At 41.3% G+C, this 24,959-nt stretch overlaps 3 protein-coding genes and 1 long non-coding RNA gene across 8 annotated transcripts in view; 2 read left to right on the top strand and 2 right to left on the bottom strand.

The window, feature by feature from the left end:
- Positions 1 to 2,462, bottom strand: part of LOC131132006 (proton myo-inositol cotransporter-like) — a 33,414-nt gene extending 30,952 nt beyond the window's left edge. The window contains exons 1-2 of one of the 5 annotated variants that reach the window (XM_058077134.2): positions 2,420 to 2,462; positions 73 to 150 (exon numbers count right to left, since the gene is read on the bottom strand). Coding sequence is in view for 2 of the 5 variants with exons in the window: in XM_078798575.1 (XP_078654701.1) it covers positions 99 to 140 (42 nt within the window). In the remaining 3 variants the exon portion in view is untranslated. Of the gene's footprint in view, positions 1 to 72; positions 253 to 2,419 lie in introns of those variants that run through there. The other 4 variants (XM_058077135.2, XM_078798575.1, XM_078798583.1 and 1 more) reach the window with 4 other exon arrangements.
- An 869-nt stretch (positions 2,463 to 3,331) lies between these two features.
- On the bottom strand, positions 3,332 to 4,071 carry LOC144898140 (uncharacterized). The gene is made up of 3 exons (XR_013627041.1): positions 4,040 to 4,071; positions 3,856 to 3,919; positions 3,332 to 3,791 (listed from the first exon to the last, which is right to left on the bottom strand). It is a non-coding gene; the product is annotated as an uncharacterized LOC144898140 (long non-coding RNA).
- Positions 4,072 to 4,984: 913 nt separating this feature from the next.
- slco1d1 (solute carrier organic anion transporter family, member 1D1) lies at positions 4,985 to 14,436 on the top strand. Its single transcript, XM_058078421.2, has 15 exons — positions 4,985 to 5,147; positions 5,279 to 5,352; positions 6,006 to 6,147; positions 6,234 to 6,366; positions 6,448 to 6,569; positions 6,634 to 6,780; positions 8,310 to 8,408; positions 8,623 to 8,874; positions 9,360 to 9,524; positions 10,522 to 10,717; positions 10,801 to 10,966; positions 11,646 to 11,830; positions 11,913 to 11,977; positions 12,042 to 12,159; positions 14,102 to 14,436. The coding sequence occupies exons 2-15, from the start codon at positions 5,302 to 5,304 to the stop codon at positions 14,310 to 14,312; spliced, it is 2,052 nt and encodes a 683-aa protein (XP_057934404.2). The 5' UTR covers positions 4,985 to 5,147; positions 5,279 to 5,301; the 3' UTR covers positions 14,313 to 14,436.
- Positions 14,437 to 16,993: 2,557 nt separating this feature from the next.
- Positions 16,994 to 24,801, top strand: slco1e1 (solute carrier organic anion transporter family, member 1E1). Its single transcript, XM_058078459.2, has 15 exons — positions 16,994 to 17,163; positions 17,451 to 17,602; positions 17,673 to 17,814; positions 17,924 to 18,056; positions 18,236 to 18,354; positions 19,202 to 19,348; positions 19,422 to 19,520; positions 19,582 to 19,812; positions 21,080 to 21,244; positions 21,572 to 21,767; positions 21,840 to 22,005; positions 22,206 to 22,390; positions 22,700 to 22,764; positions 22,833 to 22,950; positions 24,058 to 24,801. Exons 2-15 carry the CDS (start codon positions 17,498 to 17,500, stop codon positions 24,452 to 24,454), a joined length of 2,268 nt encoding a protein of 755 aa, XP_057934442.2. The 5' UTR covers positions 16,994 to 17,163; positions 17,451 to 17,497; the 3' UTR covers positions 24,455 to 24,801.
- Positions 24,802 to 24,959: the final 158 nt, after the last annotated feature.

Genomic DNA, 24,959 nt, shown 5'->3' with positions numbered 1-24,959 from the left:
CTTTCGCGACATAGGGGAAAAATCCGACTCCGACACGTCACTATCAACCCTTTTTGTGTACTTTGCACTCACTGAGCAGCCTGAGAAGAGAATTGCACCGTGTTGAGCAAAGTTGCGCGGCGTGCATCAGTCCGTCTCATCCCTGTGGTCCTGATGAGAGAGTTGGAGAAGATAGGAGGAGTGGAGTGGACGACTTCGTCACCAGCAGCGTCGACGTGACGCAAGGATGTTTTATTTTGAAAGAGTCATGCACGAGGAGAGGGATCCGTGGGGGCTCACCGTGACCGAATTCACTCAGTCAATGCTAAAATAGAAAGAACATGGCAAACTCTAATAATGGTGACTTTTAATATTTTCTTCTAAATAAACTTTTAGAACATGTTTACACGTTCCTTACATAAAGACACTAAGACACAAATATAACAATAAAAATGTAAATGTTAAAAATGGTAAATGTTTTTTATGTTTACCAAATTGTGGATTACACAGGCATGAGAATGCTGCCCCCCTCAGGATGAAGACCAGTATTACAGGTGCATTCAAAAATCAATGCATGTTAGGTTAATTGGCGACTCCAAATTGTCCATAGGCATGAATGTAAGTGTGAATGGTTGTTTGTCTATATGTGCCCTGTGATTGCCTGGCGACCAGTCCAGGGTAAACCCCGCCTCCCGCCCGAAGTCAGCTGGGATAGGCTCCAGCATACCCCTGTGACCCGAGTGAGGATAAGCGGTATAGAAAATAGATTGATGGATGGATGGCTGGATGATGGCCACCAAGGGTGCCATGACTGATTATGGTGTATGAATGGCAACAGGTTACACAGGTTAAGTATGCACTTTCTGCCATTTAGTGGATGAGCATTTCATTGTTCTGCCTGTCACTATACATTACTGGCATTGATAAATGAACAGAGATACATTTTTGTAGTATATATATCCTCTTAAACCAATGAAGTGCAACTGGATTTTATTTTCAGTTGCACACCTAATGATTACACTTATGTACCACAAGGAATCACTGCCGTAAAAGACATGTATGAGGCCACTCGTGCTCTATAATGACATCTAAAGTCAGACCATTTATTTACAAATAAAACAACGTTTTAGCAGTAGTATACACAAATCCACTTTTTTCCTTCAATTATTATAAATGGTCTTCATGATTCCAGGAAAAAAAGCCTTGTCCTTCATGCTCTAGCCGCACATACTTAACCATCATTAATGTCTGCCTGCTCTCCTATTGATTGGTCCTGACACACACACACATGCACACGCACACGCACACACACACACACAGTACAAGCAATCTCTGTGGACATGCCGCGTGGCTTCAACCCAGACAAATGACACAAATGCACTCAGGGGCGAAGGCGACCAGCTTGTAGACTGCAAAATGGAGAATGGCCTGATAATGGTCCCTGATTGGGCCCGTAAAGGAGGGGGCAAGGCTATAATGAGAAGGGTTTCTGCACAGGAGGATGCACAAGATGCAAGCAGGGGACTTACTTACAGTTACACATATACTGTTACTGTAATAAAACAACAAAAACACAGCTTTGTACTTCAAAAACACACACACAGTCTGACCATTAATAATAAAATGAAATCTAATTAAAACATCACTGAGTAAATGTTAATTGTGACAGATAGAAATGCAATGCTACATTTTAATCAGTTACCCGAGTTCAATTCCACCCTCGGCCATGTCTGTGTGGAGGTTGCATGTTCTTTCCGTGCATGTGTGGGTTTCCTCCCACATTCCGAATTTACTCCAAATTGTCCATAGGTATGAATGTGAGTGTGAATGGTTGTTTGTCTACATGTGCCCTGTGATTGGCTGGCGACCAGTCCCGGGTGTACCCCACCTCTCGCCCGAAGACAGCTGGGATAGGCTCCAGTCCCCTGCAACCCTTGTGAGGTAGAAAATGGATGAATGCTTTATTTAGGCCAAGAATGTGTAGAATTTGGCCGAAGTCATTCCCAAAACAGCAATCATTTATTAAATAGAATTATTTTTGGAGAAAAACCTTGACAGAATGACGGAGATGTTCGGACCACAATGTGGCGAGGGACGACTGTACTCGATTAATCAAAAACAACAAGCCTCAGATTAATCAACTAAGCAGCCATACACTATAGTCTAACCATTTTTTAACTGTTGTGTTTTTTTAGAGTGTTTACCAGCTGCCGCCAGCTCGTAGATTTACAACTTATTAAGAAGAACTGTGAGTTTGATTCATGCAGGCACACACACTTTGCCTGTTCCTCTCTGGGGCAAGCTGCCAGGCAATGCCCAGACGAATGCTCACGAATGGATCGTGTGGTATGTGTCAAATTCTACGGAAGCTAACAAACGGACATGTTTGCTTTGTTTCGTTGTTTAGAAAAAAGCCAACAACTCCAGTTTGTATACTTACTCATACAAACAACTGTACTTAGTTGTGCACCGGCGTAGCTCCTCCCCCCTGAAAAACCTGTTCAACGACAAGGGTTCCTACCGAAATAGACCTGAACCCTCGTGGCATCTAGCAGCCAAATGTATGTATTACATGTAGAAAGGCTACTATAAAGTCCTATTTATTTTCTTTTGTTAACAGAAATAAAATGTCCAAACGGATTGGTCCACAGTGAATGCCATAACAAGCTGGATGACTTATGCTATGGAGGGTTTGAAGAGTTTATTTTTCATGTGTGATAGCCAAATACGTATGGTAAAGTTATATTTGTACAATGCATTTTGCATTGTTTCTGTCCCAAGGACCAGTTTAGAGCAGGAAATCACTCGGATATCTGTGTGATGGACTGTTTATGTACGTGAAAGTGACAATGCAACCACAGGCATCACATCATACCATTGTCACCGTTACACATCTTATTGTCTTGTCTTTGCAGTTTGTAAAGGACCACTGGGTGAGCCTGGGCTGGTAAGGGTCATGCTAATCAGACATCAGACTTTAGATTAGACTATTAATATGATTGAAAATGGAATTCCAGCCTGGGGAAGAGTGGCAGTCTAACTGCTTCCTGTGTACTTGCAACAATCAAACACGAACAGAGGAGTGCCACCCCAAACCCATTAAGAAAGCCGTCTGTGGCCCCAATGATGTAATAGTCACCAAATGTTGGGGTGATCAGACTAGTGGTGAGCTCACTCAATTGCTTCTACTTTGAATTAATTTTGGATGTTCTACTTAATGTATTTCAATTATTTTCCAGTTGAGAAGACATGCAGTCATAACGGCACCACGTACACAGTATGTCCGTGTAAACCTGAAATACTAATTAGAGAACATTTACATTCCATTTAATGTCGTTATGTGTTCATTTTTAGGTGGGAGACAAATGGTAAGATACTGTTGAGCTGTGTATTTCATTTAGTTGCACAACAGACAGGGTTGAAATGTAGAAAAAAGTCTTTTGAAAAGTGTCCTGAGGTATATGTTTTTTTTCTTGTATTGTCATGAACTAATGACGCACAAGGCCAATAGCTAAATGTTTGTTTTTCTATGTGTCTGTTCCTAAGGTGGACAAAAAATGGGATGCTCAACATTGCCGTTTTACATGTAAGATTAAAATGTGTGAAAATAACCACAGTGAGCCAATAAAAATAAGCTGAAAGGATAAAAATGGCCTCCGGGCTGCACTTTGGACACCACCGTCCAACACTGCATAGCAGGAGTGCTCTGCTGCTTTTTTGTTTTTTTCGAGAGGAATTTGGCTCAAATTTTTGAACTGAACTCACAGGCCGATGTGATGTCATTCACTGGCCTTGTTTTGCCCGCGGCCCACCTGTTGAATAAATGTTGACGTTAATAAATATGGACGTTAGCGTACTACTTTTGTTGTAATACACCTTTTCTCCAGAGAGGTCACTGTTGTTCACTGTGCTTGCTTCCATTGGATTTTAGAGGAAAACACTTTCAGAGGAAAAATTGTGTATTTAAAAATGGCAGCATACAGCAGTACAGTGAAAATATATATATATATTTCATACGCTACTTGTGTTTTGTCTGTAAAATTAATATTTTTTTCTGTACCAATTAAAGGGAACCAGGAATGCGCTCCGATGATGTCCAGTTTAAACATCAGCATGGATAACTGCACTGCGACGATGCAGATTCCCATTTGTCAAGGCCAATGCGTCTCTCAGTCAAGGTAACTAATAATATAATAACATATTCAGAACATATTATAACAGAACACTATTTCAATGACAATGAGTGGTAATAATATACCTCTGTGTTTGACAACAGGGTGGTGCTAGATGGGGTCCTGCAAGTCAAGCAGATCTGGAGATACTGCCAGGAGCTGAGCTCAGAGTGGAGATCAGTGACCCTGGAATGTTTGGACCTGACGAGTAGACATTTCACCTACAAGCATATCACCCATTGCGGTTGCACAGCCTAAAAAAAAACACACAAACCAAACTTCTTGTACATTTTTAGTATGGATGATATGTCTTATATTGCTATTAAACATAAATTAGATCAAGTCAATAATTCACTCAGCAAAGTATTTATTTCTCCTATTAATGCACTAAACCTTTCAAAGTCTTTGTTACTTACAGCAGCAATAACGCAAATAATGTGTTCTTTGCGTTGGGATCAAATCACCAGTGATCACATTAAGCAACGAGGGATTATTCAGCCATTAGGACACTAAAAGAAAGCCATTGTTAGGACCTCGAGTATCAATAGGACAGGAAGACTTTGATCAGGCATGGGGGGGAAACACCCTGCCTTAGAAAAGCTGCCTTGCTCCGAGTGAAGAAGGTATTTTCTCAAGCCTGTAAATAAGATTCACGCTGCTGCTGTTTGTTGTGTTGTGTACATGCAAGGCGTGTGATGTTCACAGAGGGGAGGATGCCTGGTGAGCGAGTTGTGAGCTTGCTCTTCCTGACTGGGCTGGACCTTAACCAGGTATGGAGCCGTCACGTTTTTTGGTTTGTGTGAAGGAGCGGGCCCGGGAGCTTTTTTATCAACATGATCAACAAGTGCACATGAGTGGTTACTGATTACAAGTGATGTTATAGTTTGTTTGTGATAAGGCCCGGCTTTCAGCACAAAGTCCTGCCAGGTACAACAAGCCCTTGCGCTACTTGCTCACATCCCTCCCATCCCTCGTAGGACCACTGCTGCTTCTCAGGTAAAGACTTTTTCTTTGGATTTCTGACACTTTAAAGCTCCTGGTTTATTGCACCACACAGGTACATGCATGGTGTTTATTTATGCTTTTATTTACAAAACAAACCCAGATGCTCATTGTGTTTTCTACAGAGTTCTTGAACAACAGCAGCATCATGAGTGTAGAGTCCACCAAGCAGCGTGATTCTTGCTGCTCCAAGCTCAAGGTCAGTACAAACAGAGCTGAATAACAAAAACGTCACTGTTGCACAATTCTTGGCTCAGTATTCTTGCTTAAATTCACAGCAGAATCAAAAGGGAATTACGGACAGTGGAAATTAAAAATAATTTTGCACTATTTTTCTAACCTTGTCTTCCGGATAAAGATGTTCATATTTATCACATTTGTAATGTGAGTCGCATGATGCAAAACGTATGCACGTAAATTTTGTTGCAAATGCCTGATGGGACATGAACTGATTTCATGTCAGCTGTATTTACATTTTAAATAACACAGCATATGATTCCCTTACAATTCAAGGGAAAACATAAATATGAACACTCCCATTTTTGTGGACTGTATAGTCGCAGGTCTTACGTTTTTTTTCTAGCACATTGAAGACGTTTATGTATGACAAAAAAATCTTTACAAAAAAAAAACACTTGCATCTTTAACTTGGAAAACAACCCCTTTCTTAAACCTTCCTTTAACTGAATGGGGGTAGACAACCATAGTCAATCGGGTCCCAAAAACAAGGCAAACACACATTGTTAAACAATCTATAACAAAAAATATCATAACTTCAACAAAACCTACTTCAACCTGGCCTATGTTATTCAGTAAATAAATTTCTAAATACAATTGTTTTTCCTTTTCAAGCTTTTTCTGGCCTCTATGGCATTCGTATACTTTGCCAAAGCTTTCGGTGGAGCCTACATGAAGAGCTCCATCACCCAGATTGAGAGACGCTTCGACATTCCCAGCTCCCTCATTGGGGTCATAGATGGCAGCTTTGAAATGGGTTTGCTCAGTCATGTTGTTCCCAAATAGAAAACCTAGCCTATTCAGGTACTCGGTCCATAAAGCTGAATATGTCTCCTTTTTCAGGTAACCTGCTGGTAATAGCATTTGTGAGCTACTTCGGCGCAAAGCTCCATCGTCCCAGATTGATCGGTATTGGCTGTTTGGTCATGGCTGCTGGCTGTTTCCTCATTACGCTGCCTCACTTTTTGCAGGGCCTGTCAGTGTACCTTCACAATACTACCAAGTTCACCTTTAACAATAGAAACATAATAACGAGCTCATTATTGGTCTGTTTTAGGTATAAATACGAGACCAGTGTGACTCACAGTAAAGATGTGAACAGCACTGAGAGCATCCTGCCCTGTTTGTCCAACCACACAGTGCACGATGTGGACACACCTGATTTAGCAGCCATAGCAGGTGCACTACCACTATCAGTACGGTGTAATGACAGGGTTTCTAAACAAGTTTCTTCCACTCATAGATTGCGAAAAAGCAGCCGGTTCTTCCATGTGGGTATATGTGTTCCTGGGAAACATGCTGCGTGGGATTGGAGAGACCCCCATTATGCCTCTGGGAGTGTCCTACCTGGATGACTTCTCCAGAGAAGAGAACACTCCTTTCTATTTGGGTTTGTTACTATTCACTATCAGTGTTACTATTCACTGTCATCAGTCGGAATTGTAGGTGAGCAGGAAGGGAATTAATGGGCGATTATACATTCATTCATTCATTTTCTACCGCTTATCCAGGGGTACACCCTGGACTGCTCGCCAGCCAATCACAGGGCACATATAGACAAACAACCATTCACACTCACATTCATACCTATGGACAATTTGGAGTTGCCAATTAACCTAGCATGTTTTTGGAATGTGGGATGAAACCGGACTACCCGGAGAAAACCACGCATGCACGGGGAGAACATGCAAACTCCACACAGAGATGGCTGAGGGTGGAATTGAACTCGGGTCTCCTAGTTGTGGGGCCTGCGCAATGACTTTTATATGTATTTCATATAAAAGTCATTTTCTGTATATATCCTATATATGCCATCCTTTCAAAATTGTCAGGGTATATAATTTTACTAATTTAAATTTCCTTCATAAATTACGACACACAAGCAACCCTAATTCATAAGCTCTGACTCCAATATAAGACGACCCCCTTTTAGGCCTCTAGGTGTCATGTCTACATCCCTTCAGGTGTGTGGGAGGGTCAAGAAGAAAAGCTCTGATCTCTGAATCTCTCGACCTAGAATCTCTAGAACAGGGGTCTCACACTCAATTAATCTGGGGGCCACTGGAGCAAGGGCCTGGGTGAGGCTGGGCCGCATCAGGTTTAAACATTTTTTTTAATTAAAAACAGAAAAATAAAATAAATAAACTGTCTTCAATGCTTTTGCTTCTGCTATAGCCTACACTTTTTCAGTGTTTTGGTTCCGGGTTTGATAAAAGCTCTGATAAAACATTCCACTGTTCTCTAATATCTTCATTTTTATTTTTTGTATACCAAATAAGTAAAAAAAAAAAAATAAACAAATCAAGGATAAAGAAAATAAATAAATAAATCAGTAATAAATGCATAAAATAATAATAAAACAGAAAATAAGAAAAATGTTAGAAACCACATATAGTTGGTGGGTAGAGATAATATTATTTTTCAGATTCAAACAAACAGTATTAACAGTTATTTAACATTAATGAAACTTCATAATTTTACCCAATTAGCAAGTTAGCATCGTACTCGGTTCCATCTGGGAGCAGCGTCGTAACTTTAACAACATGTTTGATGAGTTGCTTTATCTTATGACTTGTATTTACACTTTTATTCCAAATAATTTCCTACATTTATTTGAACCCAGCGTCATAAGCCTGTAGCTTCACTGCTAATACAATGACACAGCTTTAAGCTGTCGTTTCTGGGTACATGATACCATACAGCATCCACAGCATACAGCATCTAAAGTTTAATGTTTGATACATTAAACTTTCATATCAAGGCGGGGGCCTCAAACTAGCATCCTGTGTGCCGCATTTGGCCCGCAGGCCGCAAGTTTGAGACCCGTGCTCTAGAATATCCAGAAAAACTAACATAACTGTCGTAACGCTGATATTTAGGTTAATATTTCATCCATGTTTTTGTCTCTTCTGCATCAAGCCTGCATCCATACAGTGGGAATCTTGGGACCGATGTTTGGCTACATGATGGGATCCTTTCTGGCCAAGATCTATGTGGACGTTGGATTTGTGGATTTAGGTGCGTGAATCCTAATGGCCTAATTTTCACTAAATAGTAACAGTGTCAGGTTTTTTTTTCCTATGTGCTTCTGATAGGATTGAGTTCACTATTTACTGCATGGACTTGGGAGATTACCAGTGCAAAATACCTCCATTATCTTGTGTCATGGTCCATAAAGTGACCTACAAATGAGGGTCTAACTTTGTCTTCTTCACCTGTATCCCTTCTCCAGAGAGTGTGACCATTAACTACAAGGACTCCCGCTGGGTCGGGGCCTGGTGGCTGGGTTTCATTGTGACCGGGACTATTATCTTGCTCTCCAGTATCCCCTTCTGGTTCCTGCCTAAGTCTCTTCCCAAGCAGGGCAAAGAGAAGAGCCAGAATAAACGCACAGAGCTCGCAACAGCAGTGGAGCAGGATAATTTCCTGCCGGAGGATCAGCAAGAGAAAGAGACTCCAGTAACATTCCAAGAGCTGGCAAAAGGTAGCCTGATATGAGAGAAGATAGTTTTTTTTATTTTATGTATGAGTTTGGGTATTTGTACGTTTAATTATTAACTGGTTAATCCGTGGACTTAAGTAACAAGGCACCATGCAATCTGGACAAAAGTTGAATGACACACAAACATGTGCAACACTTACTTCAACTAGGGAGGGTAGTCATATAATAGCACTCAATGTTCGATAACTCCAAAATGATCCAATGGATATCCTGATAAATGTCAAAAAGGAAGCCTTGACCAGATTACATCAGATGCTAAAGATCAATGGGTTTAAGTACATTTGAAACAGGAGAGCACTGACATAACACGATAGTATTCAATAGGTCATGGATTCTCAAACCGGTAGTACGCAAGCACTATCACACGTATACTACTAAATGTAAATATGCATTAAACAACCATGATGGCAGGTAATACACTAAAAAAGGTCTGAACCGCATATTAAGTGAGTGTTTTTGCCACACAGATTTTATACCATCTCTGAAGAGACTCTTCAGGAACAGCATCTACACACTGATGATCCTCACCTACCTGGTGGCAGTCAATGGCTTCATGGGCATGATCACCTTCAAGCCAAAGTACTTGGAGCAAATCTACGGCCAGTCCGCCTCCAGGGCCATTTTCCTCATAGGTACTGTACAAAATACACAGTGGTGCTCAGGATGCTTGAACACTTTGCCACCGAATGCAGCTGGAACAATGATGTTATTGAAAGGAAGTGTGATTGTGAGAGATAATGTGGACTTGAAGTGGACGGCTATGCACTAAAATTGTGTTTTGGATTATTCTAACATACAGTCGCTATTGTTCCAACATGCTTACCATGCTTATTATGGTGACAATATGGTAGAGTACAATGCTAGCTGGAGCTGAACCATCAATTAACCCTGTAAGAAATCCATGCAGCACTACAAAATCCAGAGTAATTAAATCACTTATTTATTTTTGACCAAATTATTGTTTTTTAGAATATTAACCCATTTTGTTTAACTTATGATGTACTAAAATCTGAGCCATATCAGCAAAACCGTGTCAACAAGTGAAAATGTTCCTGTTTTGCTGCTTATTTTAACACATATTTCATATTGACATATTGTATTGACTGTATTGACACATATATAAGACGACCCTGAATACAAGACGACCACACACAGATCTGGGTTCGACTCCCCGCTTGGGCATCTATATGTGGAGTTTGCATGTTCTCCATGTTCTCCATGCATTAAAATAAAAAAATGTCCATAGGTACCAATTGTTAATTGGTGACTCCAAATTGTCCATAGGTATGAATGTGAGTGTGAATGGTTGTTTGTCTATATGTGCCCTGTGGTTGGCTGGCAAACAGTGGAACAGTGAAGTCAGCTGGGATAGGCTCCAGCATACGCACAATCTTTTTGTATGAGGACTTTGCTTAATTGATCACCGTTATGTAAAAATTCCTCCGCCGTTGTTTGCTAACTTGCCACACCAAAAGCCTTGGAGAAAAGTAACTCAGCGCTGAAGTACTAAATACTTATGACAAGCTAATTGGTCTTACATAGAAAATGCATTGTAAGAAAAAATGATCTTGTCATCTGAATTAAAACGCATACAGTAAATTAAACTAAATCTGCCGTTCATTTTCACAGGTATACTCAATCTCCCAGCAGTCGCTTTGGGCATCATCACTGGAGGTTTTGTGCTCAAGCGTTTCAAGTTAGGCGTGGTAGGAGCAGCCAAGGTGTCCATGGGGGCATCTATTGGATCATTTTGCCTGTTAGTAGTCCAGGTCTTCCTTCATTGTGAGAACACGGAGGTGGCTGGCCTCACGGTGACATATCAAGGGTGAGTAAGGGGATCCGATTGGGAATTCTTGTCGAGCATACAATTTTGTATCTTGTATGTATCTCTTCATGCCCTTGCACCAGAATGCCTGAAGTGTCCTACAATGCGCAAACGTTGCTGTCACAATGCAACACTGGCTGTTCCTGTTCAATGAAGCAGTGGGACCCTGTGTGCTCCTACAACGGGATGACGTATGCCTCGCCCTGCCTGGCTGGATGTCAGACCTCCACTGGCACTGGCAAGGAGATGGTACTATACTATACTATACTATTTTATACTATCCTATCTTATACTAGACTAGACTACACTACACACCAGCGGTGGGCAAACTACGGCCTGGGGACCACATGTGGCCCATCGAGCGTTTGAATCCGGCCCGCCAGTTGGTTTCTAAGTATTACAACTTTTAACATACAAACTAGCAACATGACTTGCAAGTCAGATGTCTTATTTAGTAAAAAAAAAAAAAAAATGGACATGAGAACATACAGCTGAGAGTAAAACACGTTTACATATAGAATTAGACAAATAATTCAAGGAATATTATAAGCATAAAATAGCATGTGTGTGTTAAATATATGTTTTGGCCCCCCGGGACAATTTTCTTAACTCAACACGGCCCACGAGTCAAAATATTTGCCCACCCCTGCTATACACAGTCATGGAAAAAAAACATTTGACCAAATTTAAATGATAATAAACATTTAAAATTGAAATGCTGACTCAACTACTTTAATAACACCTTAAACACACTTAAATTGATAAATGAGCATTAATTTAATCTGACTACCTCTCATAAAAACAATGGTCCTTAATATGTTTATGAACACAGATGCATGTTGCACACATATATTTCTCACATCACATCACTAGTTAGTCTTGTATGAGTGTTTGCATGAAACTTCAGCCCTTTTCTCTTCTTCCTCAGGTGTTCCATAACTGTTCCTGTGTTAGCGCCAACATGAGTCCAGGCCTAAACATGTCAACCGTACTGGGTCAGTGCCCCAGGAAAAGCAACTGCGACCGCATATTTAAAATCTACATGGCACTGTCCGTGGTGGGCTCCTTCATATCCGCCTGTGGGGGCACCCCAGGGTACATTGTGCTGCTCAGGTCGGCCATCTTTAATCATACACTTTATGATTCGGACTTTCTACCACCGATTGAGAAAATGGGTTTTCTTTACACGTCACAGGTCCATACAAAAAGACTTGAAGGCCCTAGCTTTAGGGATGCAGACGCTAATCGTCAGAACACTAGGTGAGTAATCACACAGTACTGATGTATTTTGCGAGTATCTCATCCAGCATGTGATTGTTTACAGGTGGGATCCCTCCTCCTATATATTTTGGAGCCCTGATTGACCGGACATGTTTGAAGTGGGGTACCAAGCAGTGTGGAGGCCGCGGCGCATGCAGACTCTATGATGCTGATGCATTTAGGTACAGAAGAGCTTGTCTCTTACATTCTTAATAGAACTATTGCTGATAATATCACAATGCAAATATGTCCCCTAGCAATATCCCCTAATAATATACAAAGATACAGTAATACAAGGTAGGAGAGAGGGGCATTTTGTGTATTGGGGATGAATACCATGATTAAGCAGAAAACCCAGTTAACCCTTCCTCTTCAAATACATCCTCACCTTTATGAAAAGTATTACATTTATACTCGTAACTTCGAGCCTGCATTGTAAAAAGCATCAGACGGCTGGGCTGTTAAAAATAGCATGTTAACTAATTAATTTCATGAATTACGTTTACATTTTTAGTGTAATTAACGCTTGTGTGCATCATGTCAAGCCACACCTCTCTGTTATGATGGCAGACGGAAGAAAAATAAGGTATCCACACAGAGGCTGACGCTCTCAATGTAACTCGTAGTCCAGAAGTACAATTTGCTATATTCATAAATGCTAATGTGTTCGTCTTTTAGCTTGAGTTGTAGTTTTGGTTCATTTCTAGCTGAGAATATACACAAATGTTATTTATCTTTTTGTATGTAAAATAGCACAAAAACAGTAAAAAATGGCATATTTCACACATAACCACAATGGGGATTCATTGTGATTAATTAATTTGAAAATGAGATTAATTTAGTGAAAAATGTTTAACCATGTAACTACCAGAAATGAAATACATCACCAGAGATTATTTACTGATGATTTACAGACCAGAGAACAATGCTGACATTATTGTGAGCCATCTTGCAGAGATTAGTTAATGAAACAGCCCCATTGCAAACTGTTTGCAAATTGAAATTTTAGCGTCATCTGCCAGCACTGGTGATTCTGAAGGCCCAGAGCAGATTACATTGACATAGCAACACATTGAAGCTCAAATCTGAATGGACAAAAAAAAATTCTAACACAGTCAAGAAACTATACAATTTCATGCAACAAATATTAGAGTTTAAGTTGTAAATAGCGGTCAGAGCTTCTGATTCTGAGTGTTAAAGCCAGCAGAGAAGGCCAAGCTGGCCCTGACGGTACCCCACTGCCCCCTAGTGGGCTTTGATGTGAGAATACTGCTTTGACACAGATATTTTTGGGGGGAAATATGTTATAAATACTGTATACAAATAAGACATATTTGTGTTGTAAATCATGTTTTCGGTAACAGCTAAAAAAAAATAGCTGCCCTAAAGTTGTTTGTTGACACGGAAGTGGCAAGAAGAAAAGCTCTGGCTCGCATGGCAGAAGTTGTTTGTTGGTTTGCATGTATAGATCTCGAGACTCCGAATGTAAGGTGACCCATCATTTCCATACATTATTTCTGGAGAAAAAACACCATCTTATATCGAGTCAATATACTAACTCAAAAGTATCAAGTAGCCCTGTAGTAATAATAATAATACATTTTATTTGTATAGCGCTTTTCAAGATACTCAAAGACACTTTATAAAAGAATGAAGTTGAATAAGTAAAGTAAACAGAATAAAAGACACACCAAAATACAACATTCATTGGTTAATACATGAGTAAAAACATGAGTACAGTTAAAACATGAGTAAAAGCGGGGCGGGGCACAGCAGTCAGATATAAAAGGTTAGACATTAAAAACAGATTTAAAGAGGTGGGTTTTGAGTTGTTTTTTAAAGGTGGGAAGATCAGGGAAAGCACGGAGCAAATGGGGCAAAGAGTTCCAGAGGGTGGGGGCAGCGATGGAGAAGGCTCTGTCTCCCCAGGTTCGGAGCTTGGTCTTACAGGGGAGTGCCAGGAGGTTTGAGTCCACTAGCATTTGCGTATGATTCATCACTTTATGTGAAGGTTTATAATGTAAATTGGACAAATATTGATAGTTAAAGCGATTCTTATGAAATGTGCATTAATAATATACGTTGTAACAGTATTATAACAATATAATAATCTATGTACTGCAGATGGACCTTCATGGGGTTGATCACCGGGTTATACCTCCTGTCCAACATGATGTGGGGAGGCCTCTACCACAAAATTGTCCAGAGACAGAAGAAGCTAGCATTGAAGGAACAAGCCAAAGATAATGGACTGGAGACCAATGGAGTAAATGGACATGCTAATATCAACATAGCCCATAATAAGGACGACACAGACAAGGAGAGCACCATTTAAAGAAGAACACCACCTACCGTAAGAGTTATACTGTGGTAATGGTACACCATCTCGACTTCAAGTAGTATTACACACAAAAAAAATCACGGAATGGGGATTTCTTGTATATTTCCTGTGTACAGGTGCTTTTACAGGTGTCTGCACAATGAATTGTATTGTAAATAAGCGCAAAAAGAATACAACATTGACTCACTGCATACCATTAAGTTACATGTAGCAGCTTTGTTACGGCATTTCCACTGTTGACATCGTGTTCATCATTGTGCACATTGTTACATCACATTTATACTCAAACCCTAAAAGGTCATCCACCCCTCACTGTCTGGAAAAAAAACAACAACCCAACAATGGGACTGTTTCGTGTTTGATATACACTCTATCGATTGATTGATACAAGTATGTAATTAGTGTTAATAATAATGCATATACAGAATATATCGTCTTAGATGTCTTTATATAGTGAGCTTTTTTATTTACAATTGTAATGATCGTCCGTAAAGCAGTTGTGTTTGCATTAAAATACACTATGAACAATACTTCTTCTCATGACTTCACTCGTTTAGACCATTTTATCGATGATAACATTTACAATAAATTTAATTCAGTATGCATTCCTGCCATTTTATCCGAAAGCTGTTGTCATATTCTGATCATTTTTCATTTTTTAGCATTTGCTTGAAATTTCTGAAAAAGTACATATTCTGGTTTTTATGTGTTTTTATACGTCACAACACACCTCACACACCAAAGTTTGTTTGCCATCGTACTGTTTTACAGCGGCAATTATATTTGATTTCTTTATTGCCATGATCACACACATTATGTTTTATTGTTTATTTAGTAGATAAGATTTTAAAAGGGGCTGCACGGTGGAGGAGTGGTTAGCATTTTGGCCACACAGTCAGGAGATCTGGAAAACTAGGGTTAAAATCTCTGCTTGGGTATCTCTGTGTGGAGTTTGCATGCTCCTATCACATTCCAAAAACATGCTAGGTTAACTGGCAACTCTAAATTGTCCATAGGTATGAATGTGAGTGTGAATGGTTGTTTGTCTATATGTGCCCTGTGATTGGCTGGCCACCAGTCCAGGGTGTACCCCGCCTTTCGCCTGAAGTCAGCTGGGGTAGGTTCCAGCATACCCCCGCGACCCTAGCGAGGATAATGACAGAAAATGGATGAATGGGTTTTAAAAGGTGCAGTGTCTCTTTTGACCAGCAGGCTGTGCTCTACCATTAACTATAAACTGCAGCTTTAACGAATGCATTTCAGTTTTTTATCAATTCATTTTCTACCGCTTATCCTCACGAGGGTTGCGGGGGTGCTGGAGCCTATCCCAGCTGTCTTCGGGTGAGAGGCGGGGTACACCCTGGACTGGTCGCCAGCCAATCACAGGGCACATATAGACAAACAACCATTCACACTCACATTCATACCTATGGACAATTTGGAGTCGCCAATTAACCTAGCATGTTTTTGGAATGTGGGAGGAAACCGGAGTACCCAGAGAAAACCCACGCATGCATGGGAAGAACATGCAAACTCCACACAGAGATGGCCAAGGGTGGAATTGAACTTGGGTCTTCTAGCTGTGAGGCCTGCGTGCTAACCACTCATCCGCCGTGCAGCCATTCATTACATATTACTGTTTTTTTATTTACAACATTTAGCAAAGTATTGGAATATGCGACTGACTGACTGTGTCCTATTACTTTACTTCTTTTCAAGTTGTATTCACCTCTAAATGCAGTCTACACAGGTAAAATCTAAAACACCTGGGCAACAAAATACAGTTGCATGACAGTTGTGCATCCAATCCAGACTTAATTACCTAGAAATCAAAGCTGCATTGTTACAATCAGGTCTGATTGTCAAACCCAAATGTTTCCAGTCCACAGCAAAAATAAATCCACTGTAAATAAACAAAGATGACTACCTAGAGAATGAAGAGTGTTTGATGAAAATCTTTTCTAGTCAAACAAAAAAAACACACACACAAAAACAAAGCAAAATTCAGGTTCAAGTACAGCTCAGGAATGCGATTCATAATAATAATCCTGGGATTTTTTTCTTTGCAGGCTAAAGCAGATTTTGTGGTTACTTCAATCCCCCACTGTTGACTGCATTCATCCCCACAGAAACATGGACACAGGTCCCGCAGTTTTTACTAAAGGAATAGTTTGGAGACAGACTTTCTCATTAAAAAAGCTTGTAAAAATGGATATTACACTTTTTTACAATAAGGGAGTAAAAGCCTTCAAGTGTTACATACGTAATACCGGTAATAACTATCAAAGTTATTAATATTGATGTGTAGATTTTTAGGAATCGGGTTGTCTGTTAATACCGGCATGATAATGTTTCCTTCATTTTTTTGTAGAATGAGAATAGCGCTTGTCCTTTTGGTAAAATGGAACAATATACAGGAGCATAAACTATGTATTCCCATAATTGTAAATGCTAAGTATTTCCAAGAAATACAGCAAAAAAAAACCAAACAATTCCAACAACGTGGTATATTAATAAACAAATAATTGCAGAGGCCCTGGTTCCTCCTAAGACTAATACGGGAATAAGTTCTTAGTAATCAGACGGCTCCACCTCCTCCCCTCACTTGTTGCTCTGCCCTCCTGGTCTCGCTTGCATGCCTGCAGAATAAAAATGCGCATGGCCTTTTGTCCCGGTGGCTCAAAGCAGCGCTCAGACAGCAGAATACCAGCTCTGGCTCAACATGGCTGCTTGAAGAGGAGCCCGGCAAGAGGAAGCCCCCCCCCTCCCACTCCCATGGGAGCCTGAGGATGCACTAGGTACCGGATTCCACCATTCCACTGGATTTCTAGCAGTTAAAACCAAGGTAACTTAATAGGATTGCTGTTGAATGTTGTTTTTCTCACTTCGGAAGCCAGTTATTTATGCCTTATAAGCCCACATAGTGTTTACATAGATATGACACAGTGGTTTTTCAGGTTTCACCGTATTATAAGCACCTTGGCTTGATTTTGAGATGATTGCATTCATGTTTGTTCATCTGAAAATTTTAAATAGCTCTGTATCTCTTTTTTGCAGTCCGTGACACTCGACTCATGCTTTATTGTTACTTTATAATGACAAGATGTTATGAAAGACATCTTCCTTTGTCAGATTTGCATGCAAAGCAGAAGGCCGGTGGATATACTGCAAAGTTAAAGATGGAGGAATCATTTGAGGACAGAAAGAAAATGACCAGTCAGCAGGCCCTATGTGTCTCTGATGGAAATATTGCTGGAAAACACAGCAGCACCTGGACACTCAAGGTAGAAATGTAATGAAACATTCGATATCCTCGCACACCATTTGAATTTCCCTGCCTTCTGTGTTTTCCAGATGTTTATCGTAGCGCTATCCTTCGCCTATTTCTGTAAGACCCTAACAGGAACCTACGTCAAGAGCTCCATCACCCAGCTCGAGCGGCGTTTTGACCTGTCCAGTTCGCACATTGGACTCATAGATGGCAGTTTTGAGATGGGTACAAATCAATACCGATCATTATGGGACATTTTAGTCCTGACGGTGAGATGTAAAACCTCCTTTTTTGTCCTCTTTCTCTGTGTTGGTTTGTGTTTTCCCGGAGGAAGGCAACCTGTTGTTTCTAGCTGTGGTCAGCTATTTTGGCGCCAAGATGCACCGGCCCAGACTAATCGCTGGGGGCTCGCTTCTCATGGCAGTGGGGGCACTATTCACCGGACTGTCACACTTTATAATGGGACAGTAAGCAAATTACCAGACTACTGTACAGTACACACACTCACTGGACACTTCATTAGGTACATCTCATTAATAATCATAACAATCATATATAGCAGATTTTAATGCAGCTACTATATTGGGTTTCATCTGTGCAAACAAAGGCTAAAAATAAACAAAATGATATTGTTTTTACTTTACAGCTACAAGTATGATACAGTCATCCCGACTTCCCAGAATGCCAGTCTGAGCACTGTTGCGTGTATCAGTCCAGAGAAAGACGTGTCCCACTGGAATGTAACAGAACGCAACACAACACAAGGTACTACTGTAGTCCCTTGGGATTAACTTCCCTCTATCCCCGCTCCACAAACACCTACATGATCAGCAGCATTCCCACATAAGCCTCAGTTGTGTCAAATTAAGCTTCTTACAGATACTTAACAAAGTTGAAAACAGTATAAGAAGCCAAATAGAAGACTTATTTAACATGAAACACGGTGAGACTCAATACGCTGGCTCGCTTTCAACTATTCCTGGAATGTACTACTCGGATTTGCCCTGATGCCCCTACACCATCATTCCAAATGGACACTATTCCACTACTTTGTGCAGGTGAAACGGTAGAGACAGAGTAGAGACGTACTACGCCGGTCTGTCAGTATGAAGAGAAGCTGAGATCAAACAGGAGTACAGTATAGATGACTTCATGTGTAGAGCAGTTTGGAAACATACAGTATCTATACATCTGTCTTGTGTTGTGTTTAATTAAGTCCTGTTCTATCAAAACACATCAGAATGTAGTGTATTAACCCTGTTCACAGATGACTACATACAGTGTTTTGGTTCTAAAAGAGGTTTGTTGGATGATTTTATTTTTTTCATTCGGAGTGTTGTGCTACTAAAGGTTGCAATGTCCCAATCTGAACTTTGACCCACGCGACGAAGGTACCTTAGAGTTGAGAGAAGCATGTTTGGATTTTAGCCCCGTTGTCAGCTTCCTTAGCCGTTTCTTTTCCAATTTGAAAACATCATCTTGTCTATCAACCCTGCCTCTCGCCCGAAGACAGCTGGGATAGGCTCCAGCACCTCCGCAACCCTGGTGAGGATAAGCGGTGGTAAATTAATGAATGAATAAATCTTGTCTATCACACACTGTGTTTTTGCAGCCTGTGAAAAAGAGCCTAGTTCCAATATGTGGATCTATGTGTTCCTGGGGAATGCACTGCGGGGGATCGGAGAAACTCCCGTCACACCTTTGGGCATCTCATACGTCGATGACTTCGCTAAAAGTGAAAACTCTGCCTTCTACATCGGTAATATCCTCATCTCTCCGTTTAGTCTGCATGATCAGAAACTTTAACATTTTGACTTTCCTTTCACTGACAGCTTGTCTCCAGACCATTGCTCTCCTTGGACCTGTGTTTGGCTACCTCCTGGGGTCCTATTTTGCCAATATATATGTTGACATTGGATATGTTGACATAGGTGAGCGAGTCATGTGATACTGTAGATATGAACCCCATTAAATGCATCTCTTCTCTCCCAGAAAGTGTGACTATCTCTCCCAATGATGCACGCTGGGTGGGAGCATGGTGGATGGGCATGCTAGTATCTGCAGGTCTCCTCTTCCTTTCCAGCCTTCCCTTCTGGTTCTTCCCTCGCTCCTTGAACTCACCAGAGGTAGAAGAGGCCAAGTCTCCAATGGAAGAGACCCTGGGTGTCAGAGCGAATTCATCCAACAACAAGCCAGCTAAAAAGTTAACTGAAATCGCCAAAGGTATGATGGAGGATGACTTTGAAGGGGCTCTATGCTACATTTCCAACTATGTGGTTGTGACTGGTTGGGCAAAAATGGTAGCCGGTAGGCATGGCCGAACCCAAGCGTGTCGGCCATGAAGAAAATAATTTTGATTAATGGGCTCCAAGAGTACTCAATCATCACAAACCCCTTTCTGCTCAGAACTAATTTGATCCCCCCAAATTCCTCCCAAGACTACCAGCCAACCAACACCATGGGAGGCTCGTAATTCGCTCTGGATGTGAGCGCGTCGCTCACCGGTGTCGCTGGCCACAAATGCTCATCACCTCCAATGTGCAGGGTTTTGGTACACGTTGGCAATGTGTTTCGCCAATCGCTGTATTTTGCCACGTTAGCCCTGAACAGCAAGTGTGGCCAACCTGTCAATCGTGATCGACCGTACTGTTCAGGGTGGACTTCATGTTTTTCCGCCATACACCTTGCAGCAGTGGTGTGTCGGTCATGTACGAACGGGTCAAAAGAACAAGTTATTTTTTGTGAATAGAATAAATTAGGTCCCGTTCAGTCCATTCAGTTGCAAATGCTTTTTTTTTGATTGGCTGCAGAGTCAGTTCACCATTCCTTTTGCAGGGCGGGACTATCTGCGTGCTTGCCTGTCTTATCCTTTCATCCAAAGAGAAGCCTCGCTCTGTGGGTGGGTGGGGTTAGCTGACTGAAAGACCGAGACCGAGAGATTGGATTCGTTCATGACTGACACACCACTAGTCATCACCTGTTGTTGCGCTGTTGAGTTGGAACGAACGTGAACATGAGTGAACGGACTGACTCGACACGGCTGACCGGGTCTATGCATGGGGGGAGATCACAGGCAAGCGACGAATTGACCGAAATGAACTGATCTTTTTACTAAATGAACCGGAATGAAATGAACGGTTCACTACATTGCAGGGCAGCTCAGGGTCCCATTGTGTGTGGATGAAGCGCTTAAATCACATACAGTGCTAGCTCTCAGCTACAATCGTAAAAATATTGGGAAAAATAAATGCATTACCACGTCAGATCTTGCGTAGGTTCACGGGCGGGATCAGGGATTTTCGGCTCAAAAAGGTTTGTGACCAGTGTTGTGCAAAACACAATCTTGAGATTTACAGACCATTTTATTAAAAGCTTACAATACTACCCCACTGGGATCCAATATAATTTTAAAAGTCCCCGAAATGAGAAATACAGTGCCTCTTTAGTGGTACTCTGTAACTTCATTCTTTCATCTCTTCACCCTCCTTAGGGTTTCTTCCCTCGCTGAAGCACCTGCTGTGCACTCCCACCTACTTCCTGCTCATTTGTGGAAGCACCCTGAAGTTCAACTCCATTGTTGGCATGTATACCTTTAATGCCAAATACATAGAGCAACAATTTGGACAGTCTGCATCCAGAGCCAACTTCCTCATCGGTAAAAACTAGCACTGTCTAACTGATTGATCGCTGCACACAAGAGACTTATTTATGATGTTAATTAGTGAGTTTTATAGGCGCAACTATGTGTTATAACCTTTACTTGCAGCCAGTATGTCTATTACTAGGAAAGGTCAAACATCCTTAATGTATTGTTATGTACTATAGATTTAAAAAATGCAAAATGTAGGATTTAGCAGGATTTACTAGCAATTGAATATTATGTTTCAAGTACTTGTACAATAAGTACCATTGTAGACCATGACCAGGGCATTGGTTAAGTGCTATGGAATGAGGAAGTCTGATATTAGTTTTTTTCTGGCAGGGGTGCTGACGCTGCCTGCTGTTGCCTTGGGGATCTTCCTAGGAGGCGTGGTGATGAAAAGATATAAGCTAAGTGTTGTGTCAGGGGCCCAGTTCTCTTTAGCCCTGTCCTTCATGGCGTACCTGCTCATGCTGCTGAAGTTTGGCACCAAGTGTGACAACACACCCGTGGCCGGACTGACAACCTCATACAATGGGTCAGTGCAGAGTCAGAAATAAACTGATTCTGTATTTTGCTGGTAAAAAATAGAATTCTCATTTACTAACAGGACACCGGGGGTGTTATATGGTGGTCAGACGCTCTTTGCAGAGTGTAACGGCAACTGCTCATGCTCAGCAGACGACTGGGACCCGGTGTGCTCAGACAGTGGCATCACGTACATCTCTCCATGCATGGCTGGCTGCCTCAGCTATAGTGGATACGGCAAAAATACGGTAAGACTACATTGCATTGCAGAGTACCAAATAGTCTCTTGGACACCATGGAGATATGCCCTTATGACTGTGTTTTTAGTTGATGAGAGAAATGGCAGTTTTAACCATACTAACCAAGGTCACCAAATATGGTTCCCATAAATGACTGGCAAGAGTTCGTGCTTCATTGAATAAACATGGCATTTGTACCCCGTTACCAGGTGTTTCACAACTGCACCTGTGTGTCCGCCTCCTACCCAGCGGGCAGCAGCACATCAGTGAAGCTGGGGCAATGCCCTCAAGCCAAAAGCTGCAGTCGCAGTTTTAGCTCCTACATGGCGGTGTCAGTTCTCAGTGCCTTCATCAGCTCCCTGGGAATCACACCTGCTTATATGGTCATTATAAGGTTGGTTGGTTCCTGCTTTGGCGTGTAACTAACGATTATTGTCTTAGTTGATTTATCTGAAGCTTGTTGTTGTGATTAATCGAGTAATCAGATATGCCCTGGTGAGTTCGTGGTTTGGTCCACAATGTAGAAGAAATGAGAGAAAATGTCATCACTGTTTTCCAAAGTCAAAGCTGGTGTATGTCAATATATAATTGTCAAATACTACATATTGTAAATAGCTGCAGCTCTAAAGACATTGCATGTTATGATTTAAGAGATTGTGCAGAAAACATGTAAAATGTAAATGTGTATTATTTGTCATTACAGGTGTATTCCCCCAGAGCTTAAATCCCTTGCCTTGGGCTTACAAACCATGATCATCCGTGTTCTTGGTAAGTGTTAGTATTAAATCTACAATTATATTGTATAGACTGTACTGACGTCTTGCAACTTTTTTTAGGTGGAATTCCAGCTCCAATTTATTTTGGCGCATTTATTGATTCAACGTGCCTCAAGTGGTCAGTGAAAAAGTGTGGAGGCCGAGGAGCATGCCGCCTTTATGATGCTGATATGTACAGGTATGCAATTATCATTCATTTTCTACCACTTATCCTCACGAGGGTCGCGGGGGTGCTGAAGCCTATCCCAGCCCACTGGTGGCCAGCCAATCACAGGGCACATATAGACAAACAACCATTCACACTCACATTCATACCTATGGACAATTTGGAGTCGCCAATTAACCTAGCATGTTTTTGGAATGTGGGAGGAAAGCGTTGTACCCGGAGAAAACCCACGCATGCACGGGGAGAACATGCAAACTCCACACAGAGATGGCCGAGGGTGGAATTGAACGTGCTAACCACTTCACCGCCGTGCAGCCCTGCAATTATCATATTAACCCGAATGTAAATTAGTAATGTTACCTTCAAAAAAGTTTGAAAAAGACCTTCGTGCCGTCGTGTCTTCCTAGATCGACTACTGAAATAGCCTCTTACATGTCTGAACAAGAGGGAGCTGGCTCAACGACAATCAGTCCAGAACGCTGCCGCGAGGCTTTTTACTCCCGCCGACAGGAGATCCCACTTCACACCCATCCTCAAAACCCTCCATTGGTTATCTTTCCCGCAGCACGTTCATTTTAAAATCCTCGTTCTCACTTTCCGAGCTTTACACGGCCGGGCTCCGGCATACAGTACATTGCTGCCCTGATCCAGCTCTACAGCGGTGCTCGTAGCCTGAGGTCCGCCCGGCAGCACCTGCACAGGAGGTGACAGATCTTTTAAAGCACACCTCAAAACACACTAGTTCAAACTAGCATTTTTGTTGTTGTTTAATCTGCTAACCGAGAGTTCTTTCCTTCCTGCAGCTGTCAGACCCCAAAACCAAAACTGCTCCAGAAATCCTGTCGTGCAATAAACTGTGCAATAAACCTGAGGCTTGATCAACATGTACACAACTGTAAATGTTGTGTATAACGTCGTATTATTTGTATTACCTTGATTTAGCACTTTTTCTGCTCTTACAAAATACATTTTACTTAGTTACTGCTCGCGAGTCAGAGCTTTTTTTCCTGTCATTCACAAAGAAACAAGACTGTTGTCAGGTTTTCAAAATAAAAGGTTTTCTATCCGTCTTTGCTGGAGACAAAACAAAGCGCCAGACTAATTTCCCATTTTTTGCAGGGTTGTCTTCCTGGGTCTGGTGACTGCCATCAGCGGCGTGTCCTTTTTCTTCACATTCGCTGTCATAATCCTCCTCAGAAAACAGTTCCAGAAGGACGAAGGTGCCACAAAAGAGCCAAAGGAAATTGAGCTTCACTCCCAATCGAGTATGACGGAGGACACGCTAAGTGCAAGTGCCTTTAAGGTGGTCGGGGAGGTGCCCGGGCATCGCATGCTAGACAATGGCCTCACTTCTGTGAAAACCACACAGGAGGGGCACCCGTCACATAGTGACATTGTAACAGTGCATGGAGAATATCAAAAATACAAAGTGGCCAAAGAAGAAAAGCAACAGTGTCCAGCCAAGAAAGTGACTGTTGTGAAAATAACTCATTTAAAAACAACCCATTCTCACTGAAGGCGTTGTCTTTGCTTGTCTCCCGTACGCTAACAGTATTGTGTGCCTTATTTATGCTTAGCACTAGTCCCTCACCTACTTGAATTCAAATGTAAAATACAATATATTGAAGTGTGTCTTGTTGATATACTGCCATGTAATGTACTTTTTATAGCATGAAAGCAAAAGATGCTACAGTATGTTGTGTTGTGCTCCAAATGTTTATGACTTGATAATAATTCATCAGTTACAGCAATGTTATTTAATACCACCACAAGAATCAGCACTCTATTGTTGGTTTTGCACTGTAATCCAAGTCTGCACTAAACAGTCAGGTACTAATATTACATATTATACAACGATATGCATATTTTTATGTAGATTTTTTTTAACAATTTCTGTGTATTTTTTCCATACTGTCAGGTTGTGATGCTATTATTAATGAAATCTTCTCGCTTAAAACGAAACGCTTACTCCAATAACAAGTGTTTGATGCATGTCCTATTGTTTTGTAAATAATATTCTG

The sequence above is a fragment of the Doryrhamphus excisus genome, linkage group LG2, assembly GCF_037039965.1.
Source record: "Doryrhamphus excisus strain RoL-2023G ecotype Guam linkage group LG2, RoL_Dexc_Guam_v1.1, whole genome shotgun sequence".
Classification (NCBI taxonomy): Eukaryota; Metazoa; Chordata; class Actinopteri; order Syngnathiformes; family Syngnathidae; genus Doryrhamphus; species Doryrhamphus excisus.
The sequence above is the reverse complement of the archived record's forward strand: the minus strand, read 5'-3'. Positions and strand labels throughout refer to the sequence as shown.